The 21,851-nt window shown below is 40.5% G+C and overlaps 1 protein-coding gene across 1 annotated transcript in view; it reads left to right on the forward strand.

Moving 5' to 3' along the window:
- The first annotated feature begins 5,174 nt into the window (after positions 1–5,174).
- The window catches only part of LOC133123345 (uncharacterized), a 39,813-nt gene continuing 23,136 nt past the window's right edge, over positions 5,175–21,851 (forward strand). The window contains exons 1-3 of the mRNA XM_061233735.1: positions 5,175–5,186; positions 5,552–5,623; positions 13,717–14,055. Of these exons, the coding sequence (XP_061089719.1) occupies positions 5,575–5,623; positions 13,717–14,055 (388 nt within the window). The 5' untranslated portion in view covers positions 5,175–5,186; positions 5,552–5,574. The remainder of the gene's footprint in view (positions 5,187–5,551; positions 5,624–13,716; positions 14,056–21,851) is intronic.

Raw genomic sequence — 21,851 nt, forward strand, 5'->3', positions numbered from 1 at the left:
ATCATTGCAAGCAGTATATCAGAAATCTGAAGGATGCACACAAGCTTAAAACATATGTCTAAAATAGCATAATCAGACCAAAATAGTGTCATTCTGAAAAGTTTTACACTGCACACGTTTTAGAAGAAAACATGTGAATGATGATGAATACAGAATATTAAAGTTAAAAGCCCTCTTTAATTATAGAGTGCAATATCTTTTGTCACTAGAATTTAAGCACAATTTATGCAGGAAGAGATTTTTCATTATTTGTATTTTGAAATGTTGTTTGTGCAGTGTTTTAAAGCCGTTCTTTTCTAGACAGTTGAAAAATGGAAAAGTGGTTTGAGGCATGAGGGGGGAGTGTCAGTGTGGTTTCAGTGCTGAGAGAGGGAGGTGTGAACACAGCTCTGTACTGCAGGTCAGTCTTCCTGTGTAGCTCTGGTCTGAGTAAAGCTGAATATATAAGGCTGTGGGTGGAAAATAAGTGACGCTCCCCTGTCACCACAACAGAACAGTCTGAAACAGACAAACACATTGTACTACTGATGAAAAAGAGAGCTGTGTGTCAAAGATTTTGACAACAAAAGGCAGCACAATGATTCTTTCAAAAAGTTTGATTTTGTCTCCAGAAAAGGCATAATAATGTACTGTGTATATTTTTGGGATTGAGAAACAGCACTGGACTGGGCTCGCCCATTATATATACTTCCTTGGATCCTTCCATTCCTTGGATCCTTCCAGTCCTTGGATCCTTCCAAGGAAAGAAAATTTCTGATTGGTGTAGTTCCAGAATCTCAGAAACAGCTGCCCATCTGGGGTTTTCAAGTGCTACGGTCTCTATAGTTTAGAGAGAATAGTACAATAAAAAAAACATTCAGTAAATGGCAGTTCTGTGGGTGAAAGCGCCTTGTTAATGAGAGGTCAGATGAGAATCAGCAGATGGGATGAAGAAGGTGGGCTCCAGCAGCAGAAGATCATGCCGGGTTCTACTCCGATCAGCAAAGAACAGGAAGATGAGGCTACATTGGGCATGTGATCACCAAACCTGGATGATTAATCATTGTAAAATTATTGCCTTGAACATGCAACTGCTGGAACATTCAGATGGTGGGCTAAGCATTTTGCGTAAACAGCATGAATCCATAGATCCATCATGCATGTCAATGCTGCAGGCTGATGGTGGTGGTGGAGAAATGGTGTGGGGAATATTGGGCCCCTTAAAACCAATTGAGCAGCATTTGAATGCCACAGCCTGCCTGATATTGTTACTGACCATGTGCATCCCTTTATCCCTAAGTTAGATCTGCACTTTGTTGTACGTCACCCTGGATAAGCATGTCTGCTAAATGCCTGTAATGTAATACAATGTAATGTAATGTAAGATGTAGCGTCAGTGTACACAACAGCAGAATTTAGGAACAAACACAGATCCACAAGGCTTTCAGTTGAATTCTTTTTTTTCCTTTTAAAAGGCAAATCCCATGATTTTGTGCATATACAGCCACATATTACAATGCCAATGAGAAATGTTTGATAAATTGTGATAATTCTTGTGATGAAGATGAATTTTGATGGAAAGCTTCACTCGTGGTCTTTAAATCTCACACCTGAATAAACCGTTTCTCTCTCTTCCTCCCTCTTCTTCATCCTCACTTTGGGTTTCTTGGTGGTGAAAGTCAAAGCAGCGTAATTCATCGCTTCATCTTGATGCTAAAAGGAAACACACATATGATTACAGCACATGTGATTACATTATATTTACCGGAAAATAATCCATCCATCCATCCATTATCTGAACCCGCTTATCCTGATCAGGGTCGCAGGGGGGCTGGAGCCTATCCCATCATTCATTTGGCGAAAGGCAGGAATACACCCTGGACAGGTCGCCAGTCCATCCCAGGGCACACACACCATTCACTTACACACTCATGCCAATGGGCAATTTAGACTCTCCAATCAGCCTAACCTGCATGTCTTTGGACTGTGTGAGGAAACCGGAGTACCCGGAGGAAACCCACGCAAAAACGGGGAGAACATGCAAACTCCACCCAGAGAGGGCCAGGCCGACGGAGATTCGAACCAAGGACTTCCTAGCTGTGAGGCGGCAGTGCTACCCACTGCACCATCCGTGCCGCCTTGAACTAAATATGGCAAAATTAAATAAATAATATGGAATTGTATGAATAAATACATTCGTAAATAAATGAATACTTTATTTTCAAATAATTAAATGATTCATGCCTTCAGTCAGACTGCCCCTATCAGAACCATCCATCCATCCATCCATTACCTGAACCCGCTTATCCTGATCAGGGTCGCAGGGGGGCTGGAGCCTATCCCAGCATACATTGGGCGAAAGGCAGGAATACACCCTGGACAGGTCGCCAGTCTATCTCAGGGCACACACACCATTCACTCACACACTCATACCTACGGGCAATTTAGACTCTCCAATCAGCCTAACGTGCATGTCTTTGGACTGTGGGAGGAAACCGGAGTACCCGGAGGAAACCCACGCAAAAACGGGGAGAACATGCAAACTCCGCACAGAGAGGCCCCGGCCGACGGGGATTCGAACCCAGGACCTCCTTGCTGTGAGGCGGCAGTGCTACCCACTGCACCATCCGTGCCGCCTTGAACTAAATATGGCAAAATTAAATAAATAATATGGAATTGTATGAATAAATACATTCGTAAATAAATTAATACTTTATTTTCAAATAATTAAATGATTCATGCCTTCAGTCAGACTGCCCCTATCAGAACCATGTAATCATATTTTGATTTCACAATAGCATTTTGTACTTCTGAATTTGTCAGGAACTGGGAAGAGGGAACTATACGCAGACTCTAGTTGCAGTGATGCAGTGCAGTGAATAGCAGGTTTAAATAAAGACAGGCTGGTGCGTCATCCAACAAAAGCTCAAAAGTAGACAGTCCAAAAAATAGGGCAGAGGCACAGTCCAAGAAAACAGAAACCAAATAACCAGGCAGGGGTCAAAACCAGAAATCCAAAAACAAAACAGAGCAGAATGCACACAGGTAAACAGGACAGAAAACAGAGGCGAGGACAGAACAGAGTAACACATTACACAAAGGAAACAGATCAGAAGAACTAGCAGTGGAAAGACCAAACAGTCATGATTAAATACAATCACTAATGAACAAAAATGACCAACAGGGAGCAGGGGAACAGCAAATGAATGAATGTATGACAGGAAGGAAGACATGTAATAAGGAGAGAGGGTAAACAAGGACCGGAGTGAGAAGAAAGAGAACATGGAACATAGTGCATTAGTGTTCTCCAGTGGGTTGGTAGCATTTTCTCCTGGATTAGTTAAGTATCATTTGTGCTGTTTCTAATTAAGTTTAGTTGTCATTGTAGTGTTGCTCTGCTGTTTATTTATTTCTTTGTTTGTTAGTTAGTGCAAGTGGTGTTTATTTAGATTACAGTGAAACTGGGCCGTGTGTTTGTTTCTCTCAGGTGAGTTAGGCTATTAAGTTAGGCTATTTTTTAATAACTAGCATCAGCTAGTTATTTAAGCAGTTGTGTAGCTCACCAGCAGCAGCTGGGTGAGGCAGCCTCTTCTACTTGCCTCGGCATACAAGGTCGCGGGTGTCCATCTACGGGTGTCTGAGAGCCTGATATGAGTGTTTTTGCTTTTGCTGCCTGCCCTCACTTCACTGCATAGGATTCCTCTTGTCCTCCCTAGTTCCCTCCATGTGTTTCCTTCCATCCCTGTCCTCTCTCCTCTCACCAGAGAACACGGCCACCCTGGCTGCCCTTTCCTCTGCCTTCTCATTTTCCCACACACCCAGAACCTCTGGCAGAGGAGGTGGCACAGGTCTCCTAATCTCATCCTCATGGAGATCCAGTGCCTTCTCCTTATCCTTCTCCTTCTCCTCTTTTGAATTTCATGCAGTTTCTGTTACTTTCCCATGCAATCTCTTTATTATTGTTGTTTATCCGGGTGCCCTGGGGAGCTTCTTGGATGAGATGGACATCCTCCGTAGCTCCTCACCAGTCAATGACACTCCCCTCATCCTCCTGGGTGACTTCAATCTCAACTCAGTGTCATGATCTGGGTCTGAACTCATGTATCATTGTTTATTATCTTTATTTTTTGTAACTCATTTTTCATGTCTGTATTATTTGTATGGATTTGCCTGTGTTTGTCTGCCCTGCCATGTACTTGTGTTTTCTTTGTCCTGAACCCCGCCCTCACTTGCCTCACCTGCCCATTAGTAGCCTCCCTCTGTTATTTAAGTTCTTCCCTTCTGTTCAGCCCTTGCCAGATCGTGCCTGAATGTTTGGTGAGAGATTCCACCCATTTTTGCTCTGTTCCCTTGTGCGCTTGATAAATCTTTGATTTTCTGTTTATGGTAGTTTTCTGAATTAGTTTTTTGATAATATTTTTGTATCTGCTCTTTTGGCATTTTTCTGAGTTTTGGGTTTTTGAGAATTTTTGTTCTGTGACTTTTCTGAGTTTGGATTTTTGATTTTCATTTTTGGATTCTGAGTGACTGCCTTGCCTGATCCTGTTGGAAATAAATAATTATATTTTTGCCTGCTACATCCGGTCTGCATCTGGGTCCTTGTCTGCGAGTTCTTGACTGCGAGGTAGACTGAGTCCACCCAGTCTACCTTTCTCTCCCTCCTTTCTTCTTTTGACCTTACCCTCACACTTTCCCCTCCCACCCAGAAAGCAGGCAACCTTCTTGACCTCATCTTCACAAGGAGCTGCACAACAACCAACCTCTCTGTAACACCACTCCATATATCTGACCACTCCTTCGTCTCTTTTTCTCTTCCGCTCTCCTCAGATTTCGACCATTGCCTGTTTTGGTAACATTTTTGGTCTGCTCTTTGTTAATCAACAAACCTCTAAGTGGACAGGCTACAGCAGCAGAAGTATTCAAATGAATATCTAATGAAGTGCTCAGTGAAGGTACATGCTCTGCATTGTGCATGAGGTAGAGAAAGAAACATAACTGAATATGTAGATATGTAGAGCTGTGATACATGTAGCCCAGACAAAGAGAGTACGGACTTACGTGCCTAAGTACACATGGCTTGCTTCACACAACAAGCATGGTGTCATCCCACAATGTGACCTTTCATTTTGCACTGTAGAATACAAGGAAATAAGGGCAAACCCCGTGATTTCATTTCTGTCTGCTTTCATCGCGGCATGTATTCACAGGTATTTACATTTTAAATTACACTCTTCTACTCTTCAATGGGAAGAGGACGTACATTTGAAAACACATTGTAGGTATTGTACTGTATGTCCAACATGTTCAGCAAGTGTAGCCTCGGTTAGTGATTACTAAAAGTTTTTTCAAAAGGTCTTGTGAACTGGGTTAGGTTTCTACTTGCAACAAACTTTCTTGTTAAAAAAAGGCATGATTTCTTGCATTTCTTGCATACCAGCCGGAAATGCGAGGGTGGGTCCTTGTGGCGAAAGGTCTGTTTGGCCACTGATAGTTTTTTATTTCCAGTGTTCTATTCTTAATGAATAGTCTCACCATTTATATGTGTTATTCTGAGAGCTTCTGGGATTGACAGATTACAGCAAGAAAGATTACGGGATGGCAAGAATCTACATCTATGCTCTGATCCTCTACAGAACATGTACATGTAAGTGGATTTTTATACAGCTCATGCCAGTTGTAGCAATACCGAATTTGATATTTATATTATGTGTGAATGTTCACTTTATGCGTAAACTATGCTGGATGTAGCATTAGTGGCTTGTCAATCTGGTTGCCTCTAGCTAGATTCTTACTGTAAATGCACAGTTTGTTCATCATTTCAGTAAATATCAGGAAATATTCAATTTACAGATAATATATCAGTAAATAATATTTTAGATGTTTCGGGTAAGATTATATATTCAGTAAATAGCCCGCTGTCTGAATGGATTTTATGTTTAAAAGATGTAAACTGTGCCAGACACTCGATGTAAGAACGCATTTTTGCTAAATATAGGTATTGGCATGGTATGCGAGCACTTGCAATGTGTTGCAATATAAGACCTGATAAGTGAAGCGGTTTTATTTCTTCTTCTGGATTTCAGGTCTGATTACCACAGTTGTGCTCTCTCAGGTCCCCTCTTTGACAGTTCAGCGTGGAGACAATGTCATGCTACCCTGTTCCTTCACCATAGGCGATTACCAGTTCATCTGGTTCAGGCTTGGGCCAAGTGATTCAGTGCCTTTGTGCATCTTGTCGTTCTTTGGCAAGAAATCAGGAGTGAAATATCACAATGGTTTCACGCCAAACCATATAAAACTGCATAAGACCAACTGCAATTCTGAAATTATGAATGTGAATTTATCTGACTCCGGACTGTACTTCTGTGGAAAACAGGACACAGACTCCTTAATCTTCGGAAATGCAACATATGTGAAGTTTGCAGGTAAAGAAGACACAATTTTACATTCATATTTAGTGTGTTTTACAGTTAAACATACATTAAATATTGAATTAAACACCATTGAGAAAGGTTATAGCCTGGCTGTTTTTATGGAACTGGAAATGTACAGGCTGGACTGATACTGAGAAGTAAAAAATTACTTGCTGTTCAGTTCAGAGATGAGCAAATATGAGCAAATATGCAGCAGAAGTCTATGTCCGTATATCAGATATGGAAACAGGCAGTTCATATTCATAAGCCTGAAGTGCCTGTTTCTATATCTGATGTAAGGACATAGGCTACTGCTGCATATTTCATGATATGCTTGAAAGGGAGATGTTGTTTTTCTTGTTCTCGTAGATTTTTGTCTGGATTTCATACGATGATTGTATGACTAATTTCTCATTTCATATTTGTATAGGAGAAATCTCACCAACAGCGTCACAAGAAGGTAAGGTCAACCATGAGCATTCATTACTAGTGCTCCATAAAGTCTAATCAAAATGTTCTTTCATTTCAAATAATAGTTTGATGGTTGTTTTGTAAACTTTTAAACTTAAAAGTGGATGCAACATATGATTTTGTTTATCAATTGAAGTTCAGAGCTTAATGTATGCCTGCTCAATATGGGTTTAACAATCATTCACAGAGTAAGTTACCCTTTTACATCACTGTCAAAGAATATCAAATTCTATTTTATTAATTCTTCAATTAATCATTTGTTGTGGTGAACACTGTCAGAAAAAGGTTTATGATAACCAGCCTTTTTTTTTAAAGGGAAATGTGAAACCACATGGCCAAGGGGGTAAAGTCGCGCAGTTCTCAGCCTTTAAAGACGAAAAACTTTACTTACTCAAGAAATGCAGACAATTTGTGCCATTTTCGGGAACAAACATAAGCTAAGGAACAGAACGCTGGGGAAGCATTACATTACATTACATTAATGGCATTTGGCAGACGCTCTTATCCAGAGCGACGTACAACAAAGTGCATACCCATAACCAGGGATAAGTGCGCTGAAAGACCCTAGAGGGAAGTACAATTTCAACTGATACCTGTATAACAACGATAAGGACCAGGGCCTATTTGATTTTATTTTATTTTTTTAAACAAACATATAAACAACAAAGCAAAAGTGACCAACTTAACAAGTCAAACTGCTAACCTAGCCAAACTAAAAATACCGATACACAAAAAAGTAAATCACAGAAAGACAACAATTAAGGTTCACAGGGATGTAGGGAGGGACGGGGAGAGGTGCTGCTTGAAGGTGGGAAGGGATTCTACTGTTCCGACCTCAACGGGGAGTTGATTCCACCACCGTGGAGCCAGAACAGACAGTAGTCGTGAGCGTGAGGTGGAAGTTCGGAGAGGGGGAGGTACCAAGCGGCCTATGGAGGCTGAACGAAGAGGTCAGGCAGGGATGTAGAGTCTGATGATTCTTTGTAGGTAAGCTGGGGAAGACCCCTTAACTGCTTGGAAGGCTAGCACCAATGTTTTGAATTTGATGCGAGCCATGAGAGGCAGCCAGTGGATGGAAGTAAGCAGGGGGGGTGACATGTGAGTATTTGGAAAGGTTGAAGACCAGACGAGCTGCTGCATTCTGGCGATCGCTTCCAGCAGAACATCCGTTAAGTAGTAGTCTTTCTCCTGACGAATGTGGTTTATTATGATGGTTGCAAAATAATCTATAGCACATTAGGTTGCTTTTTATTCGGCGAAAAACAACCAACCAGGTTTAAAACTGATGGAGCATGATATCAAGTGTGTAATTATTTCATAGTTTCTGCTCTTTTTGATTCTGCACTTTGAGCTAATGCGTTGGTGAGCTTATACCTTTGTTTCGACAATGACATGGTCATGTCCTTGTTTTAGCCACAGTCTGTGGTTGCACATAGTGATGATCAGTAACTTATAGCCTTAAAAGTACTTTACAAACACCGAACCTAGCTCATGCTGTAACTCACCTTACCTAACATTCTGTTTGGCTTTAGGTAATTAGCACGTTTGGAAAAGCTGACAGATCTTTTCATAGTGTTCTAGTAAGAAAATATTCGCCGAACAGGTGACTTTATGAGATCTTGACTTTGGTGTGCTACACAATACTATTTATAGTTTTCACTTTAGCTAACCAACTATATTATGAGCAAGCAAGTTATTTCGCTGCTTAACTAGCTGGCTATATCTAAGATATAATAGTCTACAACAAACGATGCAACTGCAACTTACAGTTTGAGAGAAATAAAGGTTTACGGATGATTGAACACGTGACCAAAGGAACGCGTAGATGCCCAAATTGCACTCCAGACAAGCGATCACTGAAAGTCTGTATACTATTGCTTATCTAGTTAGATAACAAACCCAGTGCGCTATAACAAGCAAATGAGCGATTACTGACGAACAGGATCAGAATAAACCGCCAGAATGCCATTGGTTGTGGCAGGTGGAACCATTTTTCAACCAATGAGCTTTAATTGATGTACAGCTGTACAATGTTTTGATACATTTGACGGCCCTACGAATGTACTCTTTGAAACCCGAATTTAAGAACTTTAAACACAGGCAGGGGGTGAGTCAACATGTAAGTGAACCTGGACTGCTCTGTTTAAGAGCGGTTTAGCTAAATATAGGTATTGTGGTGTTATGCGAGCACTATCAATGTGTTGCAATCTAAGTCCAGATAAGTGAAGTGGTTTTACTTCTCCTGGATTTCAGGTCTGAACACCACAGTTGTGCTCTCTCAGGTCCCCTCTTTGACAGTTCAGCGTGGGGACAATGCCATGGTAGTGTCACGCCAGTGAGCATTTTTTCGACGATAGGAAGGGATTTGCAATGGTCTTGTAGCAATGTTTTAACACAAAAATCTTCCCTATTGTACCTTTAAAATAGGAGCTAAACTATAAACCTAGCTAATCGTTCTCAAAGATACGCTACCGAACCAACTGTGTTCTGTGAATTCATAGGCTAAGTAGGTAGAACGCGTCTTTTAGTTTAAAATGACAGGATGATTTCACAGGACTGCTGACGACACTAAATCAAACCATGATTGGCTGATGTACAGTCATTCATGGACAACAAGCTTGCTGACAATGGACAATGCAATATTGATAAAATGTGTAACTAAACTCAGCGTGTTTAATACGCCAAGTCAGCTCACTATGTTCCAAACTCTCATAAACGTGATCCATTTTAGCAGACAGTGACATGGTAATGGTGATCCACTGTAACACTGGTGGGGAAGCTGGTGCTAACCAGAGGCTACGAACCAGGCAGGCTACGGCTCAGCCTGCAAAACAGAGTGAATAGCTAAGCATTCGGACCATCGTGAGCTAACACGGTCTTCCGAACAGAGGGATGCTGTGCAGTTATTTGTTGTTTTCTCTATTAATATTGGTCTAATTCACAGCAATCAAAATGTTTAGTATTTAGGATAGCCAATAAGCATCCATAATCATTAACCACATTCCGCAGGAGAAAAACTACCAGTGTATGGACGTTAACTTATGGTGGAAGCGGACGCTTCCCCGTGTTCTGTTTGGAACATGGTGAGTTTACCTTATGCTTATACAAATAACCCACAGTACCCCTGCAAATTCCGCTTATGTCCCTTAATAAGCCTAGCCTTTAATAAAAATCTAATACATTAGAAATGAGAATGAAGCATACGATTTCACAATCCCGACAAGTGATACATTTTGTAGCTCTGAGCTTCTGGTTTCACATCAAATAAAAAAATAAAAATTACATCTGCGCTAATATATGCCATTTACCGCATTGTGTCACTTTTGTGCCTGTTAATGTTCCCTCTCTTGAGTCATATTTGCACCTTAGAACCTTAAATGTTTAAAGGGTATAATGGGTATACCTTTGAGTGTAGTGCCTAAGTGACTGCCATGCTAGGCACCAACCAGCCTGTCAGGAGCATTTGAGGGTTAGGTGTCTTCGGCACACCCAGGGTAAGGTGGGCTCAAACCTGCAACCCTCCGACTGCCAGACGACTGCTCTTACTGAGCCAATGTCACCCCTTGGTACCCCAATTGGTACAATTCCTGCACATTTATTTCTGGCAGGGCAGTATACAGTGCCTTGTCGGTGCTGTATTGTTTATTTCTGGCAGGGCAGTATACAGTGCCTTGTCGGTGCTGTATTGTTTATTTCTGGCAGGGCAGTATACAGTGCCCCTCTTATCTATTTTTCATACAGGAGACTGCAAAATAAGTGGATATCCTGCAAGCGTTTCTACTCTTCATCTCTGGGCTCTGGGTGGACTGATTATGATACTGCTCATAGTAATTGTCATCTTGATCTGCCGCGGTGCAGTCACAGGTACAGATAAACTCAACACTGGTTCCGGGGAGTGAATATGTCAAGTGCTCACAGTATATAGTAACAGATAGAAAGTCCATGGGTCAGAAATTACAAGTCCTGCCATGCATTTCTTGGTAAATGTTAAGTGGTTGGCATTTATATAGGGCCTTTATCCAAACAATTAATGCTTCTCATTCATCCATTCACACATCAATGGTGATTGGCTGCAATGCAAGGCACCAGCCGGCTCGTCAGGAGCATTTGGGTGTCTTGCTCTGAGCTTCGACACACCAGGAACCCTCTGACTGCCAGGCGACTGCTCTTACTGCATGAGCCAATGTCTTCCACCCATCAACTCCCCTGAGCCAGCTGATTGCACAAATGTCTACCTCCTGGATGAAGAATTGTGTTAACTAGTAAAGCCATGTGATTGGATTAAAATACTCTGGAGGACTTTTATTTTCTGAACCTGGCTTATCCACCTCTGGTCACTGTGCTACCGTGAAGTTTGTGCAGCATGAACTACAGACTTCATTTTACACATGCACACACAAAATTAACTAATCCGAGATTTACTCAAAATGTGATGTCATCTTAGATGTAGCTATTAAACTGTTTCTGTTCTTTTCTTACAGGGAAAAAGTCTCAGGATAATTCAGATGGCAATCAGGTAAATTCACTGGTTTATATTGTACAGTAAATTGGGATAGCAGTTCTTATGGAAAAGTGATTTTGCCACATAGTTAGCATCATGTGCTTACCACTTTCATGAACAAAAGCAATTGCTCATAAGAGGCCACTCAGCCCATACAATATGTTTGTAGTAGTAATAATAATGGTGATAATAGCATCTGTATTATTATCATCCGTGATAGTGAGCTTTTGTTGTGTGGAATGACAGCTTTCTCTCTCTAAAGTGTTGGTCTGTTTCCCCTTCCAGGCTCAAGACCCAGACACACTGAATTACGCTGCACTGAACTTCACTCAGAAGAAACAGAAAACCAGGAGGAGAGAGAACCTGGAGCCCCATGTTGTATATGCTGCTACAAGATAGAGGGTTGGCAGGGGCTTGAGGGGGTTCTGGGGTATCATGTGGCATCATTGCTTATAATGTAAACCTGGCAAAGTGGAGATCACAGGTTACCTCTCTGCACATCACCCTACTGTTGTCAAACAGCTCTCTACTCCATATGATTAGCAAATGCTTCTTCAAGTTAATTCCACCAAACAATATATTATTACATATGACAATGCATGTTGTTTAGCCTTTAGATTTTCTACATGACAAGACTGCAGTTGTTTGAGCCAGCTTACTTATCCCATCCATATTCCGATCCCCTAAATGTTGTGTGCAATGTTTATGTTACTAAACTAGTGCAGCTTTGTTATTAAATGATGTATTGCCAAGATGACTTGTTATGTCGTACAGGAAACAATTAGTCCCTTAAGGTAATAGGCTGTTCATTCACACTGTTTTTGAAGTGTATAAAATGGGGGCAAACCCATCCATCCATTATCTGAACCCGCTTATCCTGATCAGGGTCGCGGGGGGGCTGGAGCCTATCCCAGCATACATTGGGCGAAAGGCAGGAATACACCCTGGACAGGTCGCCAGTCTATCTCAGGGCACACACACCATTCACTCACACACTCATACCTACGGGCAATTTAGACTCTCCAATCAGCCTAACCTGCATGTCTTTGGACTGTGGGAGGAAACCCACGCAGACACGGGGAGAACATGCAAACTCCACACAGAGAGGCCCCGGCCGACGGGGATTCGAACCCAGGACCTCCTTGCTGTGAGGCGGCAATGCTACCCACTGCACCATCTGTGCCGGGGGGCAAACCATATGTCAGAAATAGACCACTCCGAGGTGGCCCAACATATTAAGTTAATATATTAATATATACAAATAAAAGAAAAACAACAATACCAGCACTGAGTGTGCTGACACCAGACACTGCAGGCAGACACATTGCAGAACTGCTTTAATTCAGAAAAAGAAACATAGGTTTGGTATGCCATGATCAAAGAAGAGAGACGAGAGAGAGAGATGATAAAAAACTGTTACAAAGCCATTTCTAAGGTTCTGGGACTCCAGCAACCACAGTAAATGGTGTCATGCCACAATGTGACAAAACCCCTTTGTCCAGTTGACCTGAGTGAAGATGCCGACTGCCTTGAAGGTTTAGAGTAGGGCAGCTTAATCTATTCAAGTATTCACTGGTATTTATAGGACATTTTACATTAAACTCTTACAAGTTGTAGCTATTGTATCTCCAACATATTGAGCAAGTATAGCTGCCTAGGTTAGTGATTGCTAAAAGTAAAAAAATGTTCAAATGTTCAGCTGGAAGTGTGCGGGTGTGTCGTTGTGGTGAGATAAAAGCCTGTCTAGCCACTGATGGTGCTAGAGATGTTCTATTCTTAATGAATAGTCTCACCATTTATATGTGTTATTCTGAGAGCTTCAGAGATCGACAGATTACAGGAAGGTACAGGATGGCAAGAATCTACATCTATGCTCTGATCCTCTGCAGAACATGTACATGTAAGTGGATTTTTATGCAACTCATGCCAGTTGTAGCAATACCAATTTTGATATTTATATTACGTATGAATGTTCTCTTTATGCGTAAACTATGCTGGATGTAGCATTAGTTGTCAATCTGGTTGCCTCTAGCTAGATTCTTACTGTAAATGCACAGTTTGTCTCAGTGCTTCAGAGCATGAAGTGTGTTCATCATTTCAGTAAATATCAGGAAATATTCAATTTACAGATAATATATCAGTAAATAATATTTTAGATGTTTAGGCTAAGATTATATATTCAGTAAATAGCCTGCTGTCTGAATGGATATTATGTTAAAAAGATGAAAACTGTGCCAGGCACTCGGTGTAAGAACGCATTTTTGCTAAATATAGGTATTGGCATGGTATGCGAGCACTTGCAATATAAGTCCAAATAAGTGAAGCGGTTTTATTTCTTCTTCTGGATTTCAGGTCTGATCACCACAGTTGTGCTCTCTCAGGTCCCCTCTTTGACAGTTCAGCGTGGGGACAATGTCATGCTACCCTGTTCCTTCACCATAGGCAGTTACCAGTTCGCCTGGTTCAGGCTTGGGCCAAGTGATTCAGTGCCTTTGTGCATCTTGTCGCTCTTTGGCCAGTCAGCAGTTATGTATCACAATGGTTTCATGGCAAACCATATAAAACTGCATAAGACCAACAGCACGTGTGAAATTATGAATGTGGATTTATCTGACTTCGGACTGTACTTCTGCGGAAAAATGGACGCAATATCCTTAATCTTTGGAAATGCAACATATGTGAAGTTTGAAGGTAAAGAAGACACAATTTTACATTCATATTTAGTGTTTTACAGTTAAACACACATTAAATATTGAATTAAACACCATTGAGCAAGGATATATCCTGGCTGGTTTTATGGAACTGGAAATGTACAGGCTGGCCTGATAATGAGAAGTAGAAAATTGACTTGCTGTTCAGTTCAGAAATGTACTGCCTGTTTCTATATCTGATATACGGACATAAGCTACTGCTGCATATTTCATGATATGCTTGAAAGAGAGATGTTGTTTTTCTTGTTCTCATAGATTTTTGTCTGAATTTCATATGACGATTGTATGCCTAATTTCTCATTTCATATTTGAATGGGAGAAATCTCACCAACAGCATCACAAGAAGGTAAGGTCAAGACATAGTTCTTCCTCATTAAGGCAACCATGAGCATTACTAGCGCTCTATAAAGTCTAATGAAATGTTCTTTCATTACAAATAATAGTTTGATGGTTGTTTTGTAAACTTTTAAACTTTAATGAAAGTGGATGCAACATATGATTTTGTTTATCAATTGAGGTTCAGAGCTTAATGTATGCCTGCTCAATGTATGTTTAACAATCTGTTATATTCCTGTGTTCTGTGTGTTAGTTTACGATTGTTTATTGTCTTTAGTCTTGTAATTTATTATTTTTCATATTCATGTCTGGTGTTCTGTTTACATTCATTAGTCTTTGCACTTGTCTTCCCCTGTGATGTCCGAGTCTGAATGTTTACTAGTCCAGTCACTCCCTTGTCTGCGTGGTGTTTACGGTAGTTCCGGGGTTCAATCTTCTTCCCAAACTTGCATTCCTTACTTCCTGCTTTCTCTCCATTTCATGCTTGTACATAGCACTAATATACTAATCCCAACTAACATAGAATTTGTACAGTACTAGTTATACTAACACACTAATATATTTGTCAAACTAACAAACTAACATTCATTAGTTTTGGGTATTTGTAATTTAAATCACTTAACTAACTTACTAACGCATTTCCAGTTCCAATTCTGTTCTGTAACTCCGCCTCCCTATTCTATCACTGATTACTTCGTTTCAGCAAAGTATTCGCACCTGTCTCTCTCTATCTCTGCATCTCCTGATTCTCTGCAATTGTCTACTCTCTAGTCCGGAGCCGTTTGTATTACATGTGTGTCATTGTGAATCCAGTCCGCGTTTTCGTTTCCCCTTCGTTATTGCCCTATTTCCCTTTCATGTGTCTCACCTGATGTTTATTTGTTAGACCGCCCTCACTCCCGTGCCCCGCCTAGTTTGTCTCATTCTCCTATGTATTTATACCTGTCCTTTTCAGTTGCACACTGCTAGTTTGTCTTGTCCTGTTTTCTTGTCTAAGCCCTTGATTCCTTGCCCTTGCCCTTGCCCTTGCCCTTGCCCTTGCCCTTGCCCTTGCCCTTGCCCTTGCCCTTGCCCTTGCCCTTGCCCTTGCCCTTGCCCTTGCCCTTGCCCTTGCCGATTTCCGGTTCTGACCCCTGCCTGCTTCCCTGGACTCTTCTTTGCTTTGTGGATATCTGTACCTCTGCTTTGTTGGACTGACCCCCTGGTTTTTGACCCTGGCCTGTTTTTTGACTCCGCTCTGTCTGCCCCTTTTGGAATTAAACCTGCCATTTTTCTGCACCCCTGTCTGCTTTTGGTTCCTCTGTTCACCCCGGCATAACACAATCATTCACAGAGATTGTTTGCAACCAGAGTAAGTTACCTTTTTACAATCACTGTCAAAGAATATCAAATTCTATTTTATTAAGTATTCAGTTAAGAATTGGTTGTGGTGAACACACTGTCAGAAAAAGGTTTATGATAATCAGCCTTTTTAAAAAGGGAAATGTGAAGCCGCATGACCAAGGGGGTAACATCGTGCAGTTCTCCGGCTGATCCCCTGCTGATTCTGTTTGCTGGCTTTCTACCTCCGCTTGTTTAATCTGCTGAATTTATAATAAAAAATCTGAAAGCTACTCCTGTTCTAATTCCTGATAGTAAGGCTCTCTGGGCTTTTTGCTAAGTGTTGGTATAGGTATAGGATGCAAGCATTGTACTTTGAATTTCATTTGACTTCTTTAACTTGGATTTAATTTAATTTGAGGAACCATATAAGCATAATATTCATAATCATGAACTGCCTGTTTCTATAACTGATAAACAGTATGGCATTCCTACTGCAAATGTTATGATATGCCTAAAAGGGAAATGTGTTAGTTGTTGGTTTTGTCTGATGAACCTTGAATTTGTGATCATTCTGTGCCTAATTTCTCATTTAAAAATTTAATAGAAGAATAGAATAGTTTGTGTTTATCAGTTAAGGCTACTAAATGTATTATGTTTAAAACATAAACATTCACAATAATTTTCTACTGTAAGCTACTGTAAGTTACCTTTTAACAATTACTGTCAATCAATATTACATTTTTTTTTTTTTTTTGGTAATGACACTTATTTAGGTGAGAAATTGAGAGTTTGTTGAGAGTGATTGTATGTGCATTGAAGTCCATTATAACCAACAACGTTTTGTCAGCTCACTTGTACACTCCTAGGGCCAGATTTACGTACATGAAGCTTGCAGCGAAAAATGCGGCCTGACGACGATTAAATTACAGTAGCGTCTTATTTACATAGACATTACAGCTCTTTACGCAACCAGCGAATGGGACTGCCTACGACTTGCATTTTGCAAATAACGCAGTTGAAACACACGTTTAGTGCATTGAATATCTTCACTGCCTTTAGCGATATCCATGTAGCCTATCTGGTGCTACGTTGAAGTGTGTCCAGCGCAGAACAAAATGTGTAGCCTACTACATATTACAGCCGTGGCCGCAATTGTTTGAATGAACGAATTAATGAGCTTAACTATTGCCGGGAATCTGGGATGGAATGGGAACGTTGTGTGGAAGTTTCCATGACATTTTTTTATTTCTCCCAGAAGCCCACTTATTTGGATGGCTGGGTGTTTGTCACAGAAGCCTTTCCCTGTTGCTATTCCGTAACTGTTTTGGATAATGAATCAAAACAAACACACCCTGTTTTAGTTATTTTATCAATGCCAGTTGAGTATGATATGTTTCTAAAACTGTTAAAGCCAAAAAGCATGTATTTTCACGATGCACAAAAGCAGCGCATCAATGCATTCTGCCTTATCATATTTTTTAATAGCTTTTTTATTTATTTAAAACAACTGGTACACTCACTATGGTTCAGTACTTTATTTCAGTCACTTCCAATTGCGCCGCATGAGATATTGGTAGACAGCCGTTGAGAGAGAATAATTTAGCCATGGTATTCCTTGATGTCAGAAGGGCTAGCTTTCCAGACTACAAGCTAACATTTTTGTGGTGAAAACAAAAAAGTTGTATTATGTTTGCTAGCATCAGCTAACGTTGAACACACTGGTGATCTCTCACATCTATTTTTCATGCAGGAGAATTATCGTGTCAACCATGCATCTGTCCAAGTCTTTCTCCCCTTCTCCTCTGGGTCCTGGGGGGACTGACTGTGATACCAACCATAGTCGTTTCCACCTTACTCTGTAGAATCACATACACAGGTACAGAACCTCAACACTTGGAGGGAGTGAATACTTCCACTGCTCCCAATCCCAATATAGTCCAGATAAAACCTGCAACACTACATCTGGACACTGTCAGAGAGGGACAGTCCAGGGATCAGAAAGAAAAAGCCCTGTCGTGTTTCTTCCACCAAAGAGTTCAGCTGGCTGAAGAGTTGTGCTAATTAGTAAATCCAGGTGACTGGAACAAAATATCGGAGAGGACCTTTAGTTTCTGAACCTGGATTGTCCACCTCTGTGAACTTTTCCTATCATGAAATACAGTCTTAAATGAGTAACATGGTGGTTGCTCACACTTTCAATGTTTTTATATGCAATTTACACAAGTGGGCATTGAAGATACGAAGATAACCACTCCTCTCTCGACTCAGTTTGTACCACTGGCCGACAGGAAAAACAATGCAAATATTTGACTAACATTAGGTTCACTTAAATTAGAGTGCCTTTTCAGGATGATGCGACTATTATTATCAATCATAGCTAATTGACAGTTCTAATTTCCACGCCCAGACAGTTTAGGTGAACTTATATAGTGGGAAGTTTTGGCTTATAAAAATACGTTTTCAAATGCATTAAATTTACAGAATAATAATAATAATAATAATAATAATAATAATAATAATAATATGCACGTGTTTTATAGTTGTCTAAAGACAACTGGCAAGTGTCATATTCAACCACCATGTTACACCTTTGACTTAAACATTATCTGGTAGATGTTCTCCTAGATGTGATTCTTAATTTGCTCTGTATTTTCCTCTCTGTGCTTGGCCTAACAGGGAAAACATCTCAGCATACTTCAGATGGCAAACAGGTAAGTTTACAGGTTCATAATTTTGATGATGGTTCTTAGGGAAAAGTGCAGCATGTCCACATATATTTCAATAATAAGAGCAATTCAGCCCATACACAGTAGGTTTTTACTGATACAGGGTTTAGCAGTGACTGTTTCAAGTGTAACAAGCCAGCATTGCAAACTCCGCTTCTTGTTGCAGCCTCTGTTCAGTTGAACAATATCTCTTGAGATTCAACTATAAATGTAGTTTGTCACATAACAGATTTCTGCTATATAGGGCAGTACCTCCAAACTTACAGGCTGGTTCCCCAGGTCATTGTACCCTTTAATGTGAAGAATATAAGCTGTATACATATGTCACTCTCAGTAAAAGCATCTTCTGAATGCTTAAAATATAGTATACTGTAATGTATCTGATACTAGTGTATAGTGTGTATAATGTATATGTATATCCTAAGTTCAGCAAGACATGCACTGATGGCTTGAATGTTTAGAAATATACAGTATTATTCATATTTGTAGTAGTAGCAGCAGTAGTAGTAGTAGTATTAGTAGTAACAGCAGTAGTTACTACTATAAAGTGTTGGTCTGTCTCCCTTTCCAGGATCAAGACCCCGATACACTGAATAATGCTGCACTGAATTTTACTCAGAACAAAAATAAACCCAGGAGGATGGAGGAGCTGGACAGCCATGTTGTATATGCAGTTACAAGATAAACCTTTACATTTTCTACATTGCCAATTTGCATTTGTTTTAGCCAGCTAGTAAGCCCATAACATGTTTTTATGTTTTTCTCGCTCTCTTGTGATGTGGTTATTCACTTATTTTTCACTCACAGCCTTATATGTGGTCTCAAACTGTGTATGCTGGTATTTATTCCAGCCTCAGATCTTGATTATATAATTAGTTCAATTATTTGCTGAATTAAGGCTGTAGGTTTACAAATAATGTATATAAAGTGAAATGTATTATTAGTCTTGTCTAAATAACTGTTGCTTATATTCTGTGTTTTAATGCAGTTAAATGCAAATGGCTGAATGAGTAATTGGAATTATTCATTGGTTGGAATGAAAACCTGCATACGCAAAGCCCTCTGTGGCAACAAGTTTGAGACTGCTGATTTTGCAATGTTCAGCAGTCTCTGGTTTAGAGTGTTCAGCAGTCACTGGTTTAGAGTGTTCAGCAGTCTCTGGTTTAGAGTGTTCAGCAGTCTCTGGTTTAGAGTGTTCAGCAGTCTCTGGTTTAGAGTGTTCAGCAGTCTCTGGTTTAGAGTGTTCAGCAGTCTCTGGTTTAGAGTGTTCCACAGCCTCTGGTTTAGAGTGTTCAGCAGCTGGCATTAATAAAGCCCAAGAACAATGCAGTAATTGGCAGAGATCTCTGTAGCTATTCGCAAAATTAGTTTAATTAAATATATTACATTACATTAGTTATTTAGCTGAAGCTTTTATCCAAAGCAATATACAGTTGATTTGACTAAGCAGGGGACAATCCTCCCTGGAGCAATGTGGAGTTAAGGGCCTTGCTCAAGGGCCCAACAGTTGTGCGGATCTTATCATGGACACACCGGGTCCCAGTCATGCACCTTATCCACTAGGCTACAGGCTGCCAGCCTGACCATACATTTTGAGCTGTACACATCGATCTTCAGTATTCAAAGATATGTTGTGATTGAGTCTGTATTGTTTATATATTGTGCTAATTTGTTTGTGACAAACGTTAGCTTGTTTGTCTAGTTTGTCTTTGTTGTGTATGTTTTATTTCTCTCTCTCTCCCACAGGCCCACACTGAGGTCAGCTGCTACAGATATTTTCGGTATTTTTTGTTTTGGCCGGCCCACTCTATAGCTTCTCTGCTTGTCTTGCTCAGCGCTGCTAAAAAATACACTTATGCTAATAATCAGTATGGGTTTTGATTCACAGTCTTTGCTTAATGCACCATGTAGCATTGGAGATGGGCTGTGGTTTCCTGGTCTCTGTGCAGCCGAGATGGTCGATGGTTAGCTTAGCGGAGAACACTGCTGCAGATGGGACCCTCCTCTTCCTTTATCTCTATGATTGACAGACTTGGTCTGACGGCTTGGAGTAGGAACTGATTCAAGGGGGAACTGATTTCCCTGCAGAATCTTTAAAAACATTACAAAAATTACAAACATATGTAGACATGTATAAATACCCCACCCTGGGTGAGTCGAAGTGTCCCTGAGCAAGAGCACCTAACCCCCAAATGCTCCTGACGAGTTGATTGGTGCCTTGCATGGCAGCCAATCGCCGTTGGTGTGAGTATGAATGGGTGAAGGAGAAGCATCAAATGTGGATAAAGGCGCTATATGGATGCCAACCACTTATATGCAGACACCTGCACAAATGCATTTGCATTGATGTGTGTGTGTGCGAGAATTGCTGGGCTGACTGTCTTCTTCAAGGTGTATGCATCAGTTTTTTTGCAATAAATTACTTGGGAGCATAATAAACCACACTTGGAGCCTTTTTGTGGCAAAGGAAATGATGTTTCAACACTGCCTGCTGAGGATGTGGTTGAAGGGGAGGTGGGTGGCCCCCATATCTCTCTCAAGCATGAAGGTTCGGCCTTTTCTCTTTTCAATAAAAACCTTTTCAACAGAAAGCTTGTCTTTGGGTCTGAGCTCAGGCAATTCTTTGAAACTATCTTCTTTGTTTATTCTTTGATTTCCTCCTCCTCAAACTATGATTCATTTTAAAAGCAACTCTACTTTACTCTTGTTATACCGCTAGGATGATACCTTTGCTAGTTTTGTTTGGCTAGGTAAGCTCTTTATTCATATATTGCGGTATTTAGAGAAAAAAAAACTTTGATAATCAAATAGGCCCTAGTCATTATCTTTGTTCTGCTGTTAGCAGTTCAAATTGCACTTCCCTTTTAATGGGTATGCACTTTGCACTTTATTGTACGTCGCTCTGGATGAGAGCGTCTGCCAAATGCCATTAATTTTTACGGAGGTTTCTGACAATTTAAAGAAATAGAAATGGTTTAAGTCAGGGCCAATATGAGTAACTATACTGAAATATCTATATTGCAAATATGATCAGGTGAGTTTTCTACATTTTCTAATGATGCGGATTCCCTCATTGAACACCATTATGCATGGCCTAAAGTCAATGGAGTCTGACAAGCTTCAGGTTTTGCATTGAGTCACTAGGACAGGGATAACACCTGCAGAAGAAGCTTCACTCTTACGCACATCTGCTCTATACATACTTGTTAGGGACTCAATTTGGTTCTTGGGCTCATGCCGAAACAACACAAGATGTTCGTTCAACGGCAACAAACACGCTTCAGTCGCCTCCCTGTGTCATATTCTGGCATTACATCTGTCGGTTTGTTATAGAGAGGATACAAATGAACATCCAATGTGAGGAATTCATTTTTAAAGTCGGCATTAACTA

Source organism: Conger conger, chromosome 3 (genome assembly GCF_963514075.1).
Source record: "Conger conger chromosome 3, fConCon1.1, whole genome shotgun sequence".
Taxonomy (NCBI): domain Eukaryota; kingdom Metazoa; phylum Chordata; class Actinopteri; order Anguilliformes; family Congridae; genus Conger; species Conger conger.